We start from the raw sequence: 20,181 nt of genomic DNA, 5'->3' as shown, positions 1-20,181 counted from the left end.
TCATGTGAGGTCCTAGCCACCAATATTTTTTAATGGGGGGGCCCTGGCCACAAATGTTTTTTTATGGGGGGGCCCTGACTACCAATATCTTTTTATTTTTTATTAACATGTGGGAACCCTAGCCACCAATATTTTTTTTGTTTTTTTACTGTGTGGTGGGGAAGGCGGACCTGTAGGTGGGGCTTGTGGTGGGCGTAGCCCAGGGGGCCCAGGAAATTTTATTGTATGGGGCCCTGCGATTTCTGATGGCGGTCCTGCTGGCAGGCATACGCTTCCCACAGCAGATTTGGATTGTCTAATGGCTGCCTACACTCATTCTCAAATAGGTCCATCTGTCCTGTACCTTTTCAGGGCCGGTATCAGCTCTCGCAGTCCATTTATGGTTTAGGAAAGAAGCAAAGCAGTGAAGGCATTGCACTCAGCTTGCTGCTTGGGGCCTTATCACCTACTGCAAAAATAGCCCAACTAATCACTAGAGGAAAGTGACTCGGTACTAATACTATTTTACATAGTTCGTCACAACTAAAGGGACCAATAAAACAACAGAGACGCACATGAATTAGGATTCTGCAGCTAACAGGCTCCTGCGAAAACAAGTGTTATATTTGGCCTTGCATAGAGTGATAACTTACACATCAGTGAAGAGCACCGGGGAATCAGAGCGGTGCGACTGCACATCTTGCATAGCATTCCATTCATTGACTGAACACTGGTCAGAGTTGATGTGACTCTCATAGTAACTAACCCAGGTTAGAAAGAGACTGCCAGCGTAGTAGTTATTGACACGGGCTATCTCACAAGCTTTGTGTAAACTCTGCAAGGCAGACCTGCACAAGAGAAGGTGGGAGATAGGAATTTCATTTTCAGATGATGAGAAATATCAAGATATTAAGCTGCCCTTTAAAGTAATCTTAGAGTATGTTAAAAATGGACATTTTCACAGTAACAGTTTGTTACTCACCACATGGCTTGTACAGACACAGGCTTGAAGATGTGAACTCTGTTATCCGTGGACACGCTGAACCCTCTGTAAAGATTACATTTAAAAGACGGAGGGAAAGTGTCACATACCTTTGCCAAATGTACATGTGGGAAATGTGCCAAAACATTATAAAATGGCAGTGTGTTTGAATATGCCGAGAGCTCTCCTATAGAAAGCATTCCTAGGACAGCACTCGACATTTCAAAGCAGAATAAGAATCTCAAGTGGAAGGCAGGAAAAAAATAAATATTCGCTCGCTGCTTTAAAGGGGAAGGAAACCTAGGCGGCGCAAACCACCCACCCCCCTCCCGTTTGTTGCCCACCCTCCCTCCTCCCCCCTGGGCAAATGCCCCTAACTTGTTACTTACCCTTCTGCGCAGGTCCAGTCCAGGGAGTTCACAGACGCCATCTTCTTCCACGCGATCTTCTTCCTGCTTTGAACGGCGCATGCGCAGTAGGATCATTTCGCCGGTACGATCTACTGCGCATGCGCGTGACTTTTGGTGCATGCGCAGTAGATCCGTACCGGCGAAATGATCCTACTGCGCATGCGCCAAAACGCCGTTCACAGCAGGAAGAAGATCGCGTGGAAGAAGATGTCGTCTGTGAACTCCCTGGACTGGACCTGCGCAGAAGGGTAAGTAACAAGTCAGGGGCATTTGCCCAGCGGGACGGGTAGGCCAGGGGGGAGGAGGGAGGGTGGGCAACACACGGAAGGGGGTTGGGGGTTTTGCGCCGACTAGGTTTCCTTCCCCTTTAAACTGTGCTTAATGCTAGAATGATCATTGCAACAATTCCAAAAAACAAATGGTTACGGGGAAGCAACCCCACTTAAAAGTGACTTGCAAGGCAGAGTGCAAGTGCTTTGCTTATAGAGCTATATTTGGCTGCTGGGAATGACATGGGTACAGTTAATAGTCTGCTGGAACTGTGAGTGTAGCATAGGCTGGGACACAGTGAAGGTCACTTGAGGCTCTGATGTGCCAAGAGACAGGTTTGTGCAGAACAAAAAAAAGGGGGGTAGATTATGCCAAATAAAAAATACAAATATTTTTAATTTCAATATTTTAATTTCAACAGAACAGAAATCTAAGTGAATAAAGTGAAGTTTATATATTTACCCATCTCCATCCAGATGTATAAGTGTGTCACTCCAGAGAGGAAGCACAAGGCCCATGGAGCACATACTGCTATAAAACAAGAATAGGAGGTGCAAAGTTAACATTCATATGCATTTCATCTCATGTATAATCACAGACAAGGAGTGCTTGTAGAACCCAGTTAGAACTAATAGATGAGTGAAAATTGGCCAGTTTGAGCACCTGACACCCCTTCTGGGTGCAAAACAAAGGATTTGAGCACTCCACAATTGCGGAGGCTAAAGAACAATACATTAGACGTTTTTCTGCTTGCTTTAAATCTCCTTCCAGAGCAGAAGACAAAACATCCAAAAATTTCTATCTATGATCATCAATGTGCACAAGGAGGTGCCTTGGAAAACCTTTCTGTGTACATAAAGTAATCAAATTCACAGCATAAAAGGCCTTTAGACAACATCCATGCTTCTTCTCTTTCAGACAATTACACAATTCAAACAGTTTTACCTTTGGAGAATGCTGGGATCATAACGGAAAGTTACGGTCCATTTTGATCCCATTACAGTGTTTTTTCTGCCTGCATGGGAAGCAATTTAAAGGAGAAGGAAAGCTACCGAAGCAGTTTATCGCCAATAGATAAGCTACAATAATGCAAGCTATAAGACTATATTTATTCTGCAGAACTCTTTACCATGCCTGAGTAAACAGCTCTAGAAGCTCTCGGTTTGTTTAGGATAGCAGCTGCCATATTTGCTTGGTGTGACATCACTTCCTGCCTGAGTCTCTCCCTGCTCACTCAGCTCTGGGCTCAGATTACAGCAGGGAGGGGAGGGGGAGAGAGGAGCAAACTGAGCATGCTCAAGCCCTAGCCCTGGAGGTTTAAGCTGAAAACAGGAAGTCTGATACAGAAGCCCATGAGTACACAATCTGTAAAGATTACATTTAAAAGACGGAGGGAAAGTGTCACATACCTTTGCCAAATGTACATGTGGGAAATGTGCCAAAACATTATAAAACGGCAGTGTGTTTGAATATGCGGAGAACTCTCCTATAGAAAGCATTCCTAGGACAGCACTCGACATTTCAAAGTAGAATAAGAATCTCAAGTGGAAGGCAGGAAAAAAAAAAATATTCACTCGCTGCTTTAAACTGTGCTTAATGCTAGAAATGACTATTGATCATTGCAACAATTCCAACAAACAAATGGTTACGGGAGTGTTTCTTTTGACAGGGGACTCAGAGCAGAATTATTTTGAGGGTTTACTGGTGTATTTAAAGAGACCTTTCTGATAAAGCTTACTTAATTGTAACCTTTCCTTCTCCTTTAAAGCAGGCAAGAAAACATCCTGTAAGTTGTTGTCATGAATCCTGGTGTTCACTCAATGTCTAAAAGAAAAGAAGCACTGGACTTCATTGTGCTGTGCAACAGTCTGATTGACCAGAAGAAGTCATAAGCTCAAGCTTCTATGCTGTGAATGTGATGAGTTTATGGAAACTGAAAAGGTTTTCCAAGGCACCGCGTGGTGCGAGGGATATTTTTAGTGAGAACTGATTAAGGAAGCGTAGCAATCCATCAAGAAACTTGTCATAAATATTGACTGCTATAAGCTCAGGAAACTTGACCCGCAAAGCTAAAAAAAGCCCAATTTCTTTATGAATTTCTCCTTTCCTCACTTAAGGAATCTGTCACCGCAGATATATGAGAGAGAGAGACACAGAGACAGAGTTCACAAGGCCAAAAGAAGGACGGCACAAACTCAAAAGTAAATGGTCATGAAAGACAGAATTCTTCCATTATTTTATCTACAGTAATACAAAAGTAGAAGGGCATAGGGTAAACCCTTGATATTTATAGGAGTCTTTGTACAGTGCCGATAACCTCTTACCAAAGGCAAGCTTTTGATGGAGAGCCACAGATCATAGAGAACACTTTGGTTTCGGCAGGTAACATGGAAGCCATTTGTATACATGGATATATACAGAGAATTGCTCTATGCCCAAAGTAAGTAAATGTCTTTCTACTAGATATCAAACTTTTTGACTTCAGAATTCTAAGACAGTATCTGTATGGGATTCCTTTTGGTACTCTGGTTTTTATCCAGGTCTGGACTGGGAGCCTAAATAGGCCTGGGCATTCCAAGTACACAGAAGCCCAAATAGCCCCAAACTACCACTTCAGATTCCTGCCATAGCAATGCCGTCCCTGTTCAAAGTCTCTTATCTAGGAGTAATGAGCGTCTAGCTGTCCATGAAAAGAAATATCAAAAATGATATGGATATAGTTTATGGGGGTCAAAATATCATCCTCCCTGAATAATGTGTGGTTGCGATTCAGTCAGATTTTCAACTGGCAAGTACAAAAATAGTTTTTGGTGAGGACAGCACTGTGGTCTCTGGATGAGGTCCTTTCCCTATAAAGGATTTGAACAGAACTTCTATGTGATCCAGTCTGTGACCAAACTAGTTCACCCAGATGTAGTCAACATACTGTATTATGTTGCAGTTGTGAGTAGATCAATAACAGTACAGGTATGAGACCAGTTATCCAGAATGCTCGGGACCTGGGGCTTTTCAGATAATGGATCGTTCCCTGATTTGGATCTTCATACCTTAAGTCTACTAGAAAATCATGTAAACATTAAATAAACCCAATAGGCTGGTTTTGTTTCCAATAAGGATTAATTATAACTTAGTTGGGATCAAGTACAAGCTACTGTTTTATTATAACAGAGTTAAAGGGAATCATTTTTAAAAATTTATGGGAGACGGCCTCTGTAATTTGTATCTTTCTGGATAACAGGTTTCCGGATAACGAATCCCATACCTGTAGTTCAATAAAATCTAGAAGGCAGCATGGTTCCTCAATTTTGGGAGATTTTTGTCCTATTATGCCCTTCACTACTCAAGCTGAGTTTATGAATAGAGAAGACCCTAAAAATTCAAGTGTGTTGCCATGTTAGCATAATGTTCCCAAAAAACGAGAAAAGTCATCACATGCTCAGGACATACCTGTCATTGCTGGCAAAATCAATCCCCAGGACAATGCTCTCTTCCGTGTCTTGCCTTCCATTGGTCGAAACGACGACCATATATCGCGTGCGGTTCTGATACGTACTTTCCAACTTTACGGCCTAAGAGAAATAAATACATTTTAGTTTGATTGGAATATTAGACAGAAAAGGCTATAAATGTCTCTTACATTACATGCTTGGTGACAGAATTGTAAGATGTTACACAGACTCTAAACTTGAACACCGGTTATATTATAAATCTGAACACTAAGAAAGACAACATTGCACATTATATTCCCTGCTCTACAACATAAATGTGCCAGCACCACTCTCTAACACATTTACGGTTCCGCCATATAACGGTGTACTTGGCAACCACATGAAGGTATTTCTACACGGCATATAACAAGGAACACGCATGTTTAGGCCAGCAGTGCATTTTCATCTGAAAAATGGAATACATATGAAGCATTACAGCATAGTTTTTAACTTCTCCCAGTTTCCAAAGAAAAAAGTTGTTGATTACTAGTGGCAATAGTAAAATAGTGACCAGAATGCATTTCTCATATTGGGCTACTGCCTGGCCTCAGCTCCCTTTTGGGTCTGCACAGAGAGGCACTGCATCTGCCTTGGTGCACACATATGGAGTGGATTCTGGTGTGGGAAATATTCACATGGTTCCATGCCAAGATCCGCTGTGTGTGTCTGCAGCCAAGCCGACTTACTGCAAACACAAGAGGGAGAAAAGGCTATCGGATTGGCTAATTCTCTGCACACACTCCACATAGCCCCATCTGGCAGTAGCATAAGTTTAAGGGATACTGTCATGGGAAAAAACATTTTTTTTCAAAACTAATCAGTTAATAATGCTGCTCCAGCAGAATTCTGCACTGAAATCTGTTTCTCAAAAGTGCAAACAGATTGTTTTATATTTCATTTTGAAATCTGATGGGGCTAGACATATTGTCAGTTTCCCAACTGCCCCCAGTCATGTGACTTGTGCTCTGATAAACTTCAGTCACTCTTTACTGCTGTACTGCAAGTAAGGGTAGGGACACACTGGGCGATTTGGGGAGATTTAGTCGCCTGGCGACTAATCGCAGAGACTTTTCTCCCCGAATGCCTCCCCTCACTCTGCGCCTGGATAAAATGAAAAGTCGCCGGCGCTAATCACACACGGTGATTCGTTTTCCGAAATCGCCCGAAGTTGCCTCACGAGGAAACTTCGGGCAACTTCGGAAAACAAATCGCCGCGTGTGATTAGCGCAGGCGATTTTTCATTTTATCCAGGCGCAGAGTGAGGGGAGGCATTCGGGGAAGATTGGTCGTGGAAAGTCGCGGCGATTAGTCACCAGGCGACTAAATCTCCCCAAATCGCCCAGTGTGTCCCTACCCTTAGAGTGATATCACCCCCCTCCCTTTTCCCCCAGCAGCCTAACAACAGAACAACGTGAAGGTAAACAGATAGCAGCTCCCTAACACAAGATAACAGCTGCCTGATAGATCTAAGAACAGCACTCAATAGTAAAATCCAGGTCCCACTGCGACACATTCAGTTACATTGAGTAGGAGAAACAACAGGCTGCCAGAAAGCAGTTCCATCCTAAAGTGCTGGCTCTTTCTGAAATCACATGACCAGGCAAAATGAGCTGAGATGCACCTACACACCAATATTACAACTAAATACACTTGCTGCTTCAGGAATGACATTTTATATTGTACAGTGAATTATTTGCAGTGTAAATAAATAAAAAAAATACATCATAAAAATCATGACAGAATCCTTTAAAAAAAAAAAAAAAAAAACCCCACTAAGTTCATAAATACATTCCGATAATTCTGAGCCCCTGCACCGATACCGCCAATTCTGTGCAGTTGTTAAGACCAGAAGGCAGCACATGTGCACCTAAAACATGCGTTTTAGTTCACCGCCACCCTGTTGCATAAGTCACTGGAAAAAACATGGTGGCGCGGAAAAAAGAGAAATAGCATTTACTTCGGGAGGAAAGTACAGGAGACAGGAACGTTTGTTTTCTAAGATCAGGTACACACAGGGGCCCTTTATTACATACTATGAAAATGATTACAAGCCTTAATTGTCCTTTAAGCCCCTCTCCTAATCATTTCCTAGATCCAAAGCATTATCTGGTGGAAACCTCAAAATCAGAAGAGAGAACAGCTTGAATTGTAAAGTGGAGAGCAAATAGTACAATCATTCAAAACAGACTGAAAAAGAAAATACGGTTTTGCAATGGGTCTAAGATTTCCATAACAAAAGTTAATTCTGATGGCAAACTGCTCATTTTTCCCTCTCCCCACTCTTTCTGCCCCTGGCAGTCAGCATCTGGTATTAAAACAGCGGTTATTTTGTATTTTACTTTATTTTATGTTGTATTTCTAGATAGTCTGCCTTTGCAGCTCTGAGTTCAATTCAGACCTTAGTAAGGAGTGTGTGCGTCTCCATGTCTGTGCGGGTTTCCAAATACATACAGGCCGGTTAACTGGCCCCTAATAAAAATTGGGAGACTGCTTTGAATAGAAAGGGGTACAGGGAGTGAACTTGAAAAGGAGAACCAGAAGTTTGGTGGACTCTTTTGAATAGAATGGGGTATTGGGAGTGAACTTGAAAAAAAGAGGTTGTGTATTCCTTGCATGCATTTTCAAATGATTGGGGGAATCCTTTGAATAGAAAGGGGTGCAGGGAGTTGACTTGAAAAAGAGAGTCAGAGGTTGTATATCCATTGCATGCAGATTCATATGATTGGGGGACTCCTTTGAATGGGGAGGGTGCAGGGAATGAACTTGAGAAATAAAAAACAAAGGTTGTATAACACTTGCATGCTGATTCAGCTTCCCTGTAACTAGGCAATGTTTAGGTTTGCATGGATAGAACTGTCCCTCTTCCTTACAGCAGTTTATAAACTAGCTGGGTTTACAAAACAAGCACAACAAGGCACGGATGTGCTCCATCCACAGGAAAATACGGCTTCCTGCAGAGAGATTCGTATCAAAGAGAACATCTGTGCAACTGCTAGAGACACACCACGGGGATTACTGCCCATTGTTTTCCTACATGTAAAATAAGGCTTCAGCTGAAGGTGCCCAGTCACTGCGACAACTACACAAGTCTGTGCCAAGTGCTCAGGAAAATGTGTGGAGCTTCCAAGAAGCCGTCTTACATCACTTGCACAAGTATGACCAAGGGAAGTGAGCAAGAATAAATAATAAAGCAAGAATAAAGCAAGAATAAAGAATTAGTGAGATGAAGATCAAAGGCATCCATGGGTAGATTATGTGCCAAGTAGAAATGACAGGCGAACCCAGGAAAAGAAAGTGTTGTCACTTTGCACTGCTCACTCCAAACGTAACCTGCAGCAATAATTAAATCTTCAAGCATGAACACATTCCACACAGCTGGGAATCAGTAGAGAAGCTAACTGCCATCAAATAGACAATGAGGCTCATCTAAAAAAACTGGGCAGTAACCCATAGCAACCAATCAGTGATTAGCTTTTTTCAGCCAGCTGCAGCTTAAACACTGAAAGCAGTCATCTGATTGGTTGCCATGGGTTACTGCCCATTGTTTATAAATAATCCTCAATGGGTGCACACAGTCAGCACAGGAAGCCCATGGGTTCAACACTCAGCCTGTATGAAAACAACGGGTGGGCTACTCTGATATACAGGTATGGGATCTGTTATTCAGAATCCTTGGAGCCTGGGGCTTTCCAGATAATGTTTTTTTTCTAAATTTGGATATTCATACCTTAAAGGGATATTGTCATGGGAAAAATTTTTTTTTTTCAAAATGAATCAGTTAATAGTGCTGCTCCAGCAGAATTCTGCACTGAAATCCATTTCTCAAAAGAGCAAACAGATTTTTTTTATATTCAATTTTGAAATATGACATGGGGCTAGACATATTGTCAATTTCCCAGCTGCCCCCAGTCATGTGACTTGTGCTCTGATAAACTTCAGTCACTCTTTACTGCTGTACTGCAAGTTGGAGTGATATCACCCCCTCCCTTCCCCCCCCCAGCAGCCAAACAAAAGCACAATGGGAAGGTAACCAGATAGCAGCTCCCTAACACAAGATAACAGCTGCCTGGTAGATCTAAGAACAGCACTCAATAGTAAAATCCAGGTCCCACTGAGACACATTCAGTTATAGTGAGAAGGAAAAACAGCAGCCTGCCAGAAAGCATTTCTCTCCTAAAGTGCAGGCACAAGTCACATGACCAGGGGCAGCTGGGAAATTGACAATATGTCTAGCCCCATGTCAGATTTCAAAATTGAATATAAAAAAAATCTGTTTACTCTTTTGAGAAATGGATTTCAGTGCAGAATTCTGCTGGAGTAGCACTATTAACTGATGTGTTTTGAAGAAAAAAAAACATGTTTTCCGATGACAGGATCCCTTTAAGTCTACTAGAAAATCATGCAAACATTAAATAAACCCAATAGGCTGGTTTTGCTTACAATAAAGATGAATTATGTCTTAGTTTGAAAGAAGTACAAGGTACGGTTCTATTATTACAGAGATTTTTTTTTTAAATTGGATTATTTGGATAAAACAGAATCTACGGGAGACCTTTCCGTAATTCTGGATAGCGAGTTTCCATATAACGGGTTCCATACCTGTATTACACAAAACCATGCAAAATCTCTGCCTCTTGCATAATTACTGGCACAAAGCAGAGAATCTGAAAGCTGCTCCAGGGCAGAAATACAGGCCGGGCAATTTATATAACTAAGCAAAGATGTTCCAAACAGATCCTTTTGCACAAAAATTCACCATGGCCTGCGACTCCACAACAAAGCAAACATTTAATCTGAATAATGAGCATGAAACTTTGAGTTTGAGCCGTCATCATCTCAAGAACACAGCCCCACATTCACAATGTGTCCGTTCCACCAGAAGTCGAAATTTTGCATGGAAATTAGTACATTCCTGTAGACATGTGAGCAGTTGGCCGTCAGTGTTGCATATACAATCGCCTCGGTAGCATTTCTGAGCTTTTTCATTCTGATGTGGGCAAAGCTAAAAGGATGACAGTCACCAGTATATAGAGTCGTAGCCACTAAATGGCATTGGGGCAGTGCGGTCGCATCATATTCTGTACGAATACACTAAAAACCATTATTAAAGGCCATCTATAGAGAATCTGCAGAGGCTAAAAATGCAGCTTCAAACAAAAGACGTTAAGTCTTGGGCAACAAAGTGCCTTTTCATTAGCAAAAAAGTGAGAATGTTCTAAGTAAATGCAGGCACTGATCTCAGGAACATGAAGAAATCAAATATTCATTTGTCAGACAAACAGCAGAAGGAATCCCAGAGAAAGGAGGTAGGGCGGCGTCAGCACATTAAAAAGAAAAGCCGTATTTAGGATGGGTCATATGATTTCAGCGTTATCGTGTGTTGGGTAAATAAGGTTGTTAAGCCCCTGACCATTTGCAGCTGCTGTAGCTTGGGAAAAAAAGCTGCAGGATTGCAAGTTGGACTCTGAGCCATAATGATTAACACTGCCCAGTACCTGCCCTTTATGGCCCATATTGAGATGCCTTTACAAGGGGTCACTAACCTATCTGACCCATGAGTCACATCTCAATGTGAAGAGAGTTGGGGAGCAATACAGGCATCAAAAAGGTTCCTGGCAGTGATGTGCGGCCTGTTTCGATACCCACGGAACCCGCTTGTTTACCCACGGGTCGGGCGGGTTCGTGCCGACTCCTGCACTAAATCTTCGGGTCGCGGGCGGGTTGGGCTCTTCTCCTGCTCTAACTGCACGTGACCTAGCAGTTCTGGCTTCCGGAATTTATAGACTTCTGCCCCCACCCCTTTTGTGACGTCACTGTGGGGCGGGTCGAACGCAGATTGGGAGGGGGCGGGTTAGGAGCGAGTCTAGAAATTCTCAACCCACACATCACTAGTTCCTGTAATTGACTATACGGTATCCCCTATGTGAACTAGCTGCCTATAGGAGGCTCTGTTATTTTTTTTTCCAACCAAAACTTCCCTCTAAGACCAGAGGGTGCAACATCCAAGGGGTTGGGAAGCAACATGTTGCTCACAAGCTACTGGTTGGGGATCAGGATCTCTACCTCCCACCCAGGCCCGGACTGGCAATCTGAGGGTTGTGGCAAATGCCAGAGGGGCTGCTGTAACCTGCCATAGAAAGGGACTATTAATGGGGAACTACTGCAAAAATGAAAATGTAATATAAGCTTCCTCACACTGAAGTAAAAAAAAAAAAACTTTCTAAATACAATCAATTAAAAATTCTGCGTCATTTCTGAAATAATCAAGTTTATGTTCACTATTCCTCTCTCAGCATCTGTTTCTCTTCATTCTCTCTTCATGCAGCAGTTGGGTGTCAGATATTCACTGACAGTTAGATCCAATATATCTTATAGGGGGGCTCCTTTCCTAGCAGATGTATTAGAGCTCACTCAAATAACTGATTCCAGTACAAACAAAATTTAACAAAATAACTGCCTTTTGCACAAATCCTGCATGTAGAGTGACATGATGTCTGGTGAGTTTAATAGAGTGAGTTCCAATACATCTTCTAGGCAAAAGGAGCCCCCCTATAAGATATATTGGATCTAACTGTCAGTGAATATCTGACACCCAACTGCTGCATGAAGAGAGAATGAAGAGAAACAGATGCTGAGAGAGGAATAGTGAAGATAAACTTGATTATTTCAGAAACGGTAAAGAGTTTTTAATTAATTGCATTTAGAAAATGTCTTAATTCAGTATGCTGAAGCCTATATTAAATTTTCATTTTCGCGATAGTTATGGGCAGTTTGGGCCGCTCTTTACTAGGAATGCCAGGGCCTATTTTGCTCCCTGCTCCCACCATCCATCCCAGCACAATGGAGTGCACTTTTCCAGGGCTAAAAAGTACCAGTTCCCACGGCTGACACACACAAATCCTATTCAAGTGAATGGGAGGTGTTGGGTGATCCTCGGCCTGATTGTGGCAGAGAATACATAGCAATGTAACCCAACTGCCCAATATCCATTACGGTAATTATGTCCAACACTTGCCCATACGTTGCATTTACCTGATACAAAAAAAATAATAATGATACACTGGGTCATTAAACAACAGCAGTTTTATCTGCTTATGTCTGTGACAGCTGAACATACATTTGTAACTGTTGCAGAGTATAATAGGAGTGAAGCCAATGCAGTGTTTATGATTTATGCAGTAAGAGCGTTCATGATGAATGTTATCTGTATTTGATAGCAGACGGGGAGATAACGCTACTGGGTGCGGCTTTGGGAGTTTGTGTGAAGCTCTTGTTCCCCTGCAGCTTCTGAATGGCCTTGGGAAGCGTCAGACGTTCCAATGAACTCCATCACGTGAGACTTCAAACGGGAACATACATGGGAACATCACTGAAATCTACAAGCCCTTTAGGCAGATATGACAATATTGTTCTTTCCAGGCAGCAGCAAAATGAAATGCATGGGACGAATTGGGTTTCGGAATCACAAAAGGAAAACCACATCTTATTCCCAACCAATGATTTCATCAATTGCATAGATATTGGGTTGATTTATTTATGGACAACTAGATGGATTTATTTATGGAGGTGGATTTAACAAGTCAAAGGGGATACTTGCCTAAAGCTGGCCATACACAGACCTATAAAAGCTGCCGACAGAACGAGCCTGCAGTTTATTGGCCAGTGTGTGGGGCCCTCCGTCGGGCTTCCCCGATAGATATCTGCCCGAAATCAGGCAGATGTCGATTGGGCACGGCTAAAACCCCTTTGGATCACATTTGTTTGTTGATCTGAACGTCTATATGATCCAATCGTTGTGCCATAGGGCCCATGATCAGATCAGTCTGATATCGCCCACCTCAAGGTCAGCATATTGGGGAGAGATCCGCTAGTTTGGCAAAATCGCGTATGGCCACCTTAAGGCTAGCAGTGTTGGACTGGGATGCCAGGGGCCCACCAGAAAACCTTAGACCGTGGGCCCACTTTCCAAACTATTATTCCTCCTCTCCTCACTTAACCTCTTTATTATTTATACCCTTATTTATACTCTATTCTTCCATTATTAAGCCTCTTTTTTCCCATAAAGAAATAGGAAATGAACATAGAATAGGCCAAATGGTCAAAAGCAAGAGGCCCACAGACACCTGGGCCCACCGGGAGTTTTCCTTGTATCCCGGTGGGCCAGTCCTACACTGAAGGCTAGGGCCACACAGGGCTGAAATCCACCGGCCAATTTCAGCCCCTGACCACTACCAGAACCCACATCTCTCTTTTCGTCTGAAAACCGTGTGTTGCTTCCGGCACAAACGCACTCGGCAGATTTCGGCGGAGAAACGGGAGACTTTGCATTTTGAGCTGAGATTCCACCGTGTGTGTTTGCTCTGGAGACGGCACAAGGCTTCAGGACATAAAAAGAGAAGAGGATTCTCTGCTAAGGCCAAACATCCGTTTCTCTGCAGGCAAATCTATGCACAAGGGGTGGATAGTGGTGCAATAATGCATCGAGAACATAAAACCCCACCTCATATTCACGCTGATGGGACCATGCAGTGATTTTAATGAGCACACAAAATGGGGTGGACAGGAATAGATGGATCAGCCTTCTCTGAGCTGGCATTAATAACAGGTGAGAAAACCCCTGTTAATGCCATTAATGTCAGTCTCTCACCGCCTGGGGTTTATGATACATTATGTTAGTGGGCTGTATCACAGGGTCATAAAAAGCAAGTTTGGGAAGGATTGGGGCTCTATCTCAGCCACAGGAAAGAGAAGAACGTTGATCAAAAACATGTTTCCCTTTAAACTCAAGCCCTTTCTGATGAGCTAAGATGAATAATAATGTTTAGAGTAATACTGCAATGAGTTGTTTGAGTGCTGCCAATACCAAGCTGGCATAGCTCTGCTGTACCCAAGCACAGGAATGAATCAAAGAATGGAACTCACCAACCGGATGTTGTCCTCAGGCCGGAGGAGTGTAAACATAGCCTGTAGGTGCTGCTGCAAGTCCCCTGGAAACAAAACATACACATGGTATTGCATTCTTATCAGGTCTATTATTAAACAAAAAAAAAAAAAAAAAAAATATACCAGCACATTATGTGCATGTGAGCTAGACACAGATGACAAGTTTGCAAGCAAAATATTGTCTATGTATAAACTTATTTGACTAAAATATGTCAGCTGGTTTAAAGGAGAAGGAAAGTTACAGAAGGTGTTTATTGCCAAAAGAGTGCAAGCTATAACACTATATTTATTCTGTAGAATGCTTTACCATACCTGAGTAAATAGCTCTAGAAGCTCTCTGTTTGTTTAGGATAGCAGCCGTCATATTAGCTTGAGTGACATCACTTCCTGCCAGAGTCTCTCCCTGCTCACTCATAGCTCTGAGCTCAGATTACAGCAGTGAAGGAGGGGAGAGAGGAGCAAACTGAGCATGCTCAAGCCCTAGCCCTGGAGGTTTAAGCTGAAAACAGGAAGTCTGATACAGAAGCCCATGAGTACACAATAGAAGGAAAGAAATGTGCTGTTTCTTTTGACAGAGGACTCAGAACAGCATTACTTTGAGGGGTTACTGGTGTATTTATATAGACCTTTCTGATAAAGCTTACTTAATTTTAGCCTTTCCTTCTCCTTTAAATGTTCTTTATATTTGATCCCCAACAAAACTTTTTTCCCAGTAGTGAAGACATGTAGAAGGAAGAAGCATGACTGGAGAAGGGGTCAGTTCTGCACTACTCCTCAGTGGTTTAAAACACTGGAGAGCAATTAGTTCTAGGGATGCACTGAATCTAGGATTTTTCAGCAGGTTTTCGCTGAATCCTTGTGCCTGGCCGAACCGAATGTGAATCCTAATTTGCATATGCAAATTAGGGGTGGGAAGGAAAATCACGTGACATTTTGTCACAAAACAAGGAAGTAAAAAACTAATTTTCCAGTTTTTCCTTTCCAGACCTTAATTTGCATATGCAAATTAGGGTTTGGTTCAGTATTTGGCCAAATCTTTTATGAAAGATTCGGCCGAATCCCAAATAGTGGATTTGGTGCATCCCTAATTAGTTCTATCAGAGTAAACATATCCCTATAAACAACATGGGTTTAAATGAGAGGGTTTGCATAGAATATGTGTTTTGGCTACTGTTTTTTTAAAAAGAAAATCTATGTTTTTTGCTATGTGTACTAAAAGATACAAATAATCTAAAGGCATTTTCATTTTTCAACTTCCTGATTCTCCAGAGCAACAGTGCGAAAAGGAGAAAGTACCAGCTAGTGGTAAGGACGGACTTGTTTATACAGAATTTACGATGGCTGAACAAATTCTCCTGCATACAAAGGAGGAAGGGAAACGTAATTGAATAAAAACAAGATGCTTTTTTAAATAAAGTGGATGGAATAAACTGAAGGTTTTCTTTTTTAGCCAGGAGTGAAAGGTTTAATTGCTGCTCTAGGTACACAGTCTATCTAGCATCAAGTGGCTTGAACATTGTGATATTGTAGCCTTAGGCCAGGGGCACCTGGTGATTTTTATCTCTGCCAGTGGAGAAAATGTGACCTGCTCTCTTCTGGGGCAAAAACGAAAGCTTGTAGACAAACGCCGGTGGGATGGCACTCAGAGAGCTTTGTTCTCCGAAGTCGCCCTAAGTTGCCTCAAGAGGAAACTTCGGAAACGAATCGCTCAGAGAGCCATCCCGCTGGCGATTTAGATTCTAGCCGGCAGGAAGGCTTTTCAGGGGGTTATTAGTCGCCCGAAGAAGAGGTGATTAGTCGACGGGTGAATAAATCTACCCGAATCTTCCCGTGTGTCTCGGCCCTAAAGTATGCATTTCTGAAGCAAAATCCTGCAGACAGAAAATTGTGAGTTCCCTGCTGGTGTAGAGAAAATACATAAAGTGCCCTTGGTCTAAAAGCTATAATGTAACCCATTGTGTACCAGAGAGAATTCTTGGGCCATCCTATTCTGTAAATAGATGTATTCCCTCTCCTCACCACCATCTACACTTTATATAATTAGCTTTAACCAGGAAACAGTTTCCTTAAACCTTTTTTTTTTTAGTGAAACGTTCAGCAGCCCATGGAACTGGTTCTGTGGCTTGTTAAGAATGTTTTTAAGTATGGGACTAGAATTATAATTACAGAATGGCACTATATAGCTTCTACTACAAAAAGTATACATGCTTGCAAACACATGACTAACCGCAGACACACAATGCAAGGAGTGTGACTGGGGTAGCTGGGAAACTGACAATATGTCTAGCCCCATGTCAGATTTCAAAATTGAATATAAAAAAATCTGTTTGCTCTTTTGAGAATTGGATTTTAGTGCAGAATTCTGCTGGAGCAGCACTATTAACTGATACGTTTTGAAAAAAAATGTTTTCCCATGACAGTATCCCTTTAAGAAGATTGGTTTTAGATCTACCAGGCAGCTGTTATCTTGTGTTAGGGAGCTGCTATCTGGTTACCTTCCAATTTTTCTGTTGTTTGGCTGCAACTCCAATTTGCAGTACAGCAGTAAAGAGTGACTGAAGTTTATCAGAGCACAAGTCACATGACTGGGGGCAGCTGGGAAACTGAAAATATATCTCGCCCCGTTTCAGATTTCAAAATGAAATCTAAAAAAAAAAATCCGTTTGCTCTTTTGAGAAACGAATTTCAGTGCCGAATTCTGCTGGAGCAGCACTGTTAACTTTTTTGAAAAAAACATGTTTTCCCATGACAGTATCCCTTTAAGAAGATTGGTAAAGGGCATACAAACCCAAAAGGTGAAGGAAAAAAAGAGCACTTCCTCTAATTGTGAATTCCCATAAGGGTAGGGACACACTGGGCGATTTGGGGAGTTTTAGTCGCCTGGCGACTAATCGCCGCGACTTTTCTCCCCGAATGCCTCCCCTCGCTCTGCGCCTGGCTAAAATGAAAAATCGCCTGCGCTAATCCACGCGGCGATTCGTTTTCCGAAGTCGCCCGAAGTTTCCTCGTGAGGCAACTTCGGGCGATTTCGGAAAACGAATCGCCGCGTGTGATTAGCGCAGGCGATTTTTCATTTTAGCCAGGCGCAGAGCGAGGGGAGGCATTCGGGGAGAAAAGTCGCGGCGATTAGTCGCCAGGCGACTAAAACTCCCCAAATCGCCCAGTGTGTCCCTACCCTAAAAGTGTGCAATAGGGCCTGGAATTACTACACTATATTAGGCAATTTTGTTTTTGTGTTGTCTATCCTCAAGCTGTTCATCTCTTGATTTGGGGTCACTTACCTGCATGTTTGTTGCGTCTGTGGCTGATTCTCGGCGTGGATGAGCCATTCCCTCGTGGGAGGAAGAGAGCAGCACCTTTTACTGTCAGGAAACTTTCACTAATGCTGCAAAAAAAGAAAAAAATAGTGTTCAATGAACAGCAAATAACAAAGGAAAACTGCACAGGATGTCAAACTACACAACTTCCACACAACATAAATTATTTGAAAATAGAAATAACATGTAGTGTTATTTCTACAAGGCAGGTGATTTTGTACAGGTGTCAGTCAGTCAGCAGACTACAATGCCAATGAAAATGGAGATGTACGAGTTATAATCCATGTGGCGTTCGCCTACCAGCACTTTACTTAAACCAGGATCATGTGGCCTGTATTGCGGTGATGATATATTTCTTTAATGTAAAAAGTTATAGCAAAGAATCCAATGGGACACAGGACAGATAAAATAGCAGCACTTGTTTGCTCAGCCGATACTCATATCAAACACAGAGTTACTGGTACTGAGATCACTGCACAAAAACCTCCCGGGGGTTTTACTTTGAACAAGAAAAGAGACTTAATTGGTCATTTAAGTAAATGTTACCAAAAAGACTATGAGCGTCATGACTGCCCAATGAATCGTTTCACAGGCTATTTCTTTCCATAGGGTATTGTGTCATTTCATTAAACGTCTACAGAATTTAAATCACAAGTACAAATGAGGGAACAGTTGACACAATTTAATTACAGTAGAATTCTATTGCAAACATTTCCCACAAAGTACAAAAAAGAAAGAAAAGACATGTTACTTAAAGGGGTTGTAATGTTCACCTTTAAACAACTAGTTTCAGACAGTTCACCAGAAATAACGACATTTTTCCAATTACTTTCTATTTTCTATGTGTCACCGGTTTTCTAATATTGAAGTGTAGGGGGCCTTTTTTTACCTTCTAAAGCAGCTCTGGGCGGGGGGGGGGGGGGGTCGCCGACCTTGTAAACTGTTCTAAATTGATACATTTAGTTGATACATTTCTTATCTTTGTCCCTGCTGAGCAGAATCCCTGAGTTTCATTACAGGCAGCTGTTAGACTTGATACAATAGTTACTAATACTCCAGAGATGCTGCTGAGAAATGGATCAACTAATTGTAAAATTTTAACAGTTACGATTCTGAACCTGAATTACTGAGCTGCCAGACAAAAAACAGCAGACACCAATATTCAACGTTAAACTTAAGATTTTGGAAGGTGAACAACCCCTTTAACCGTTGTATATGAGAAATGCTCAGAGGATTCTAGTGTATACACTTTAATGCTGGTATTAAACTGGCCACACACAAGGGTCAGATATATATATATATATATGTAGAAAGAAGATCAGCACTCTCTGTAGTTTAGGTGAAAATTGTGTTGATTTATTAATCAAAAATCACATCAGAACTCACCGTTTATAACTGATGACATCAGAACTCACCGTTTATAAGGATATAATTTACAAGATATTCATGGCTTTTGTGTAATATATATATATATATATATATATATATATATATATATATATATATATATATATATATATATATATATATATATATATATATATATATATATATATATATATACACCCCAAAAATCTTCATTCTTAGGACTTCGTAAGATGGCCCGAGTGATGGAGCCGAAACGTTGAAATAAACACCAATTTTTTTCACTTTGAAATCCTAGGAGTGCGTTTTTTTGGTTTGTATACATGATTATGTTACCAGCACCCAGGCAGCTGTGGATTTTTGATGAGTCCACCAGGTTGGACTATATATATATATATATATATATTACACAAAAGCCATGAATATCTTGTAAATTATATCCTTATAAACGGTGAGTTCTGATGTCATCAGTTATAAACGGTGAGTTCTGATGTCATCAGTTATAAACGGTGAATTCTGATGTCTTTTCTGTCACATGACTCACTAAAATTTGTGTATTATAATAATGTACCCCCGGTTGCAAAATATGAGGATATTAGAAGTCACCTCGGAGTAATCCAAATCCTGCTGAAAAAGGCCGAATCGTGGATTTTGTGCATCCCTAGTTTGGATGTGCATCATGAGATTTACTGCTTCTCTCCTCTTATCCTGTTTTGCTTTGTGTAATATTTAACTTTAAAGCCAATTTCCCTTTTTCAAGCCGGCACACCTGCACCCAGCTAAAAAAAATTCACTACGGACTGAGCTTTTTCGGACACCCCCTCCCAACAAACACACAAAAGAAATTGTATTGCAGCAAAATAGGAACAAGCCCAGAATTTATGCTTTTCCGCTCTTTCAAAAGAAATAGGAAATTATTTTCGGATTGCCTAAAAGAAACTCGCTTAGATGAGCTCTTTCTGGCAAGCAAAAGGACGTCAGTTCTGAGCAAGCCAAATAGGCTTTAAAGGGGAACTAAATCTGATGTGCTTATTTTATGGTTGTACTTGTCTAATGGAAATATTAGCAACAGGACGAGTAATTATGTCCCCACTGTTTTGCTTCTGAAATTCAAGGGCCCAGTTCCACTCCTGACTGCACTGTCATTGTTTGAGATTGGCTGGCCACAACTTCCATGTCCTTTCATAACCCTTGGCTGGCCACAACTTCCATGTCCTTTCATAACCCTTGGCTGGCCACAACTTCCATGTCCTTTCATAACCCTCCAAGTGGTCTTTATGCCCAAAGAGAATGCAGAAGGGTTAAAGGAGAACTAAAGCCTAACTAAAGAAGTAGCTAGAAATGTTGTATATGTTTTGTGCTTCTGTACCAGCCCAAGGCAACCACAGCCCTTTAGCAGTAAAGATCTGTGTCCAAATCCAATTGTG

General features: G+C 41.7%; 1 protein-coding gene across 3 annotated transcripts in view; it reads right to left on the bottom strand.

Annotated features, from left to right (window-relative positions):
- Window positions 1-20,181, bottom strand: part of LOC108708849 (protein phosphatase Slingshot homolog 2) — a 112,745-nt gene that overhangs the window by 17,091 nt on the left and 75,473 nt on the right. For all 3 annotated transcript variants that reach the window (XM_041583325.1, XM_041583327.1, XM_041583326.1), the window contains 6 exons: window positions 17,354-17,457; window positions 14,052-14,116; window positions 5,089-5,210; window positions 2,104-2,172; window positions 962-1,027; window positions 633-827 (listed from right to left, as the gene is read on the bottom strand). In XM_041583325.1, the coding sequence (XP_041439259.1) occupies window positions 633-827; window positions 962-1,027; window positions 2,104-2,172; window positions 5,089-5,210; window positions 14,052-14,116; window positions 17,354-17,457 (621 nt within the window). The remainder of the gene's footprint in view (window positions 1-632; window positions 828-961; window positions 1,028-2,103; window positions 2,173-5,088; window positions 5,211-14,051; window positions 14,117-17,353; window positions 17,458-20,181) is intronic.

Source organism: Xenopus laevis, chromosome 2S (assembly GCF_017654675.1).
Source record: "Xenopus laevis strain J_2021 chromosome 2S, Xenopus_laevis_v10.1, whole genome shotgun sequence".
Classification (NCBI taxonomy): domain Eukaryota; kingdom Metazoa; phylum Chordata; class Amphibia; order Anura; family Pipidae; genus Xenopus; species Xenopus laevis.
The sequence above is the reverse complement of the archived record's forward strand: the minus strand, read 5'-3'. Positions and strand labels throughout refer to the sequence as shown.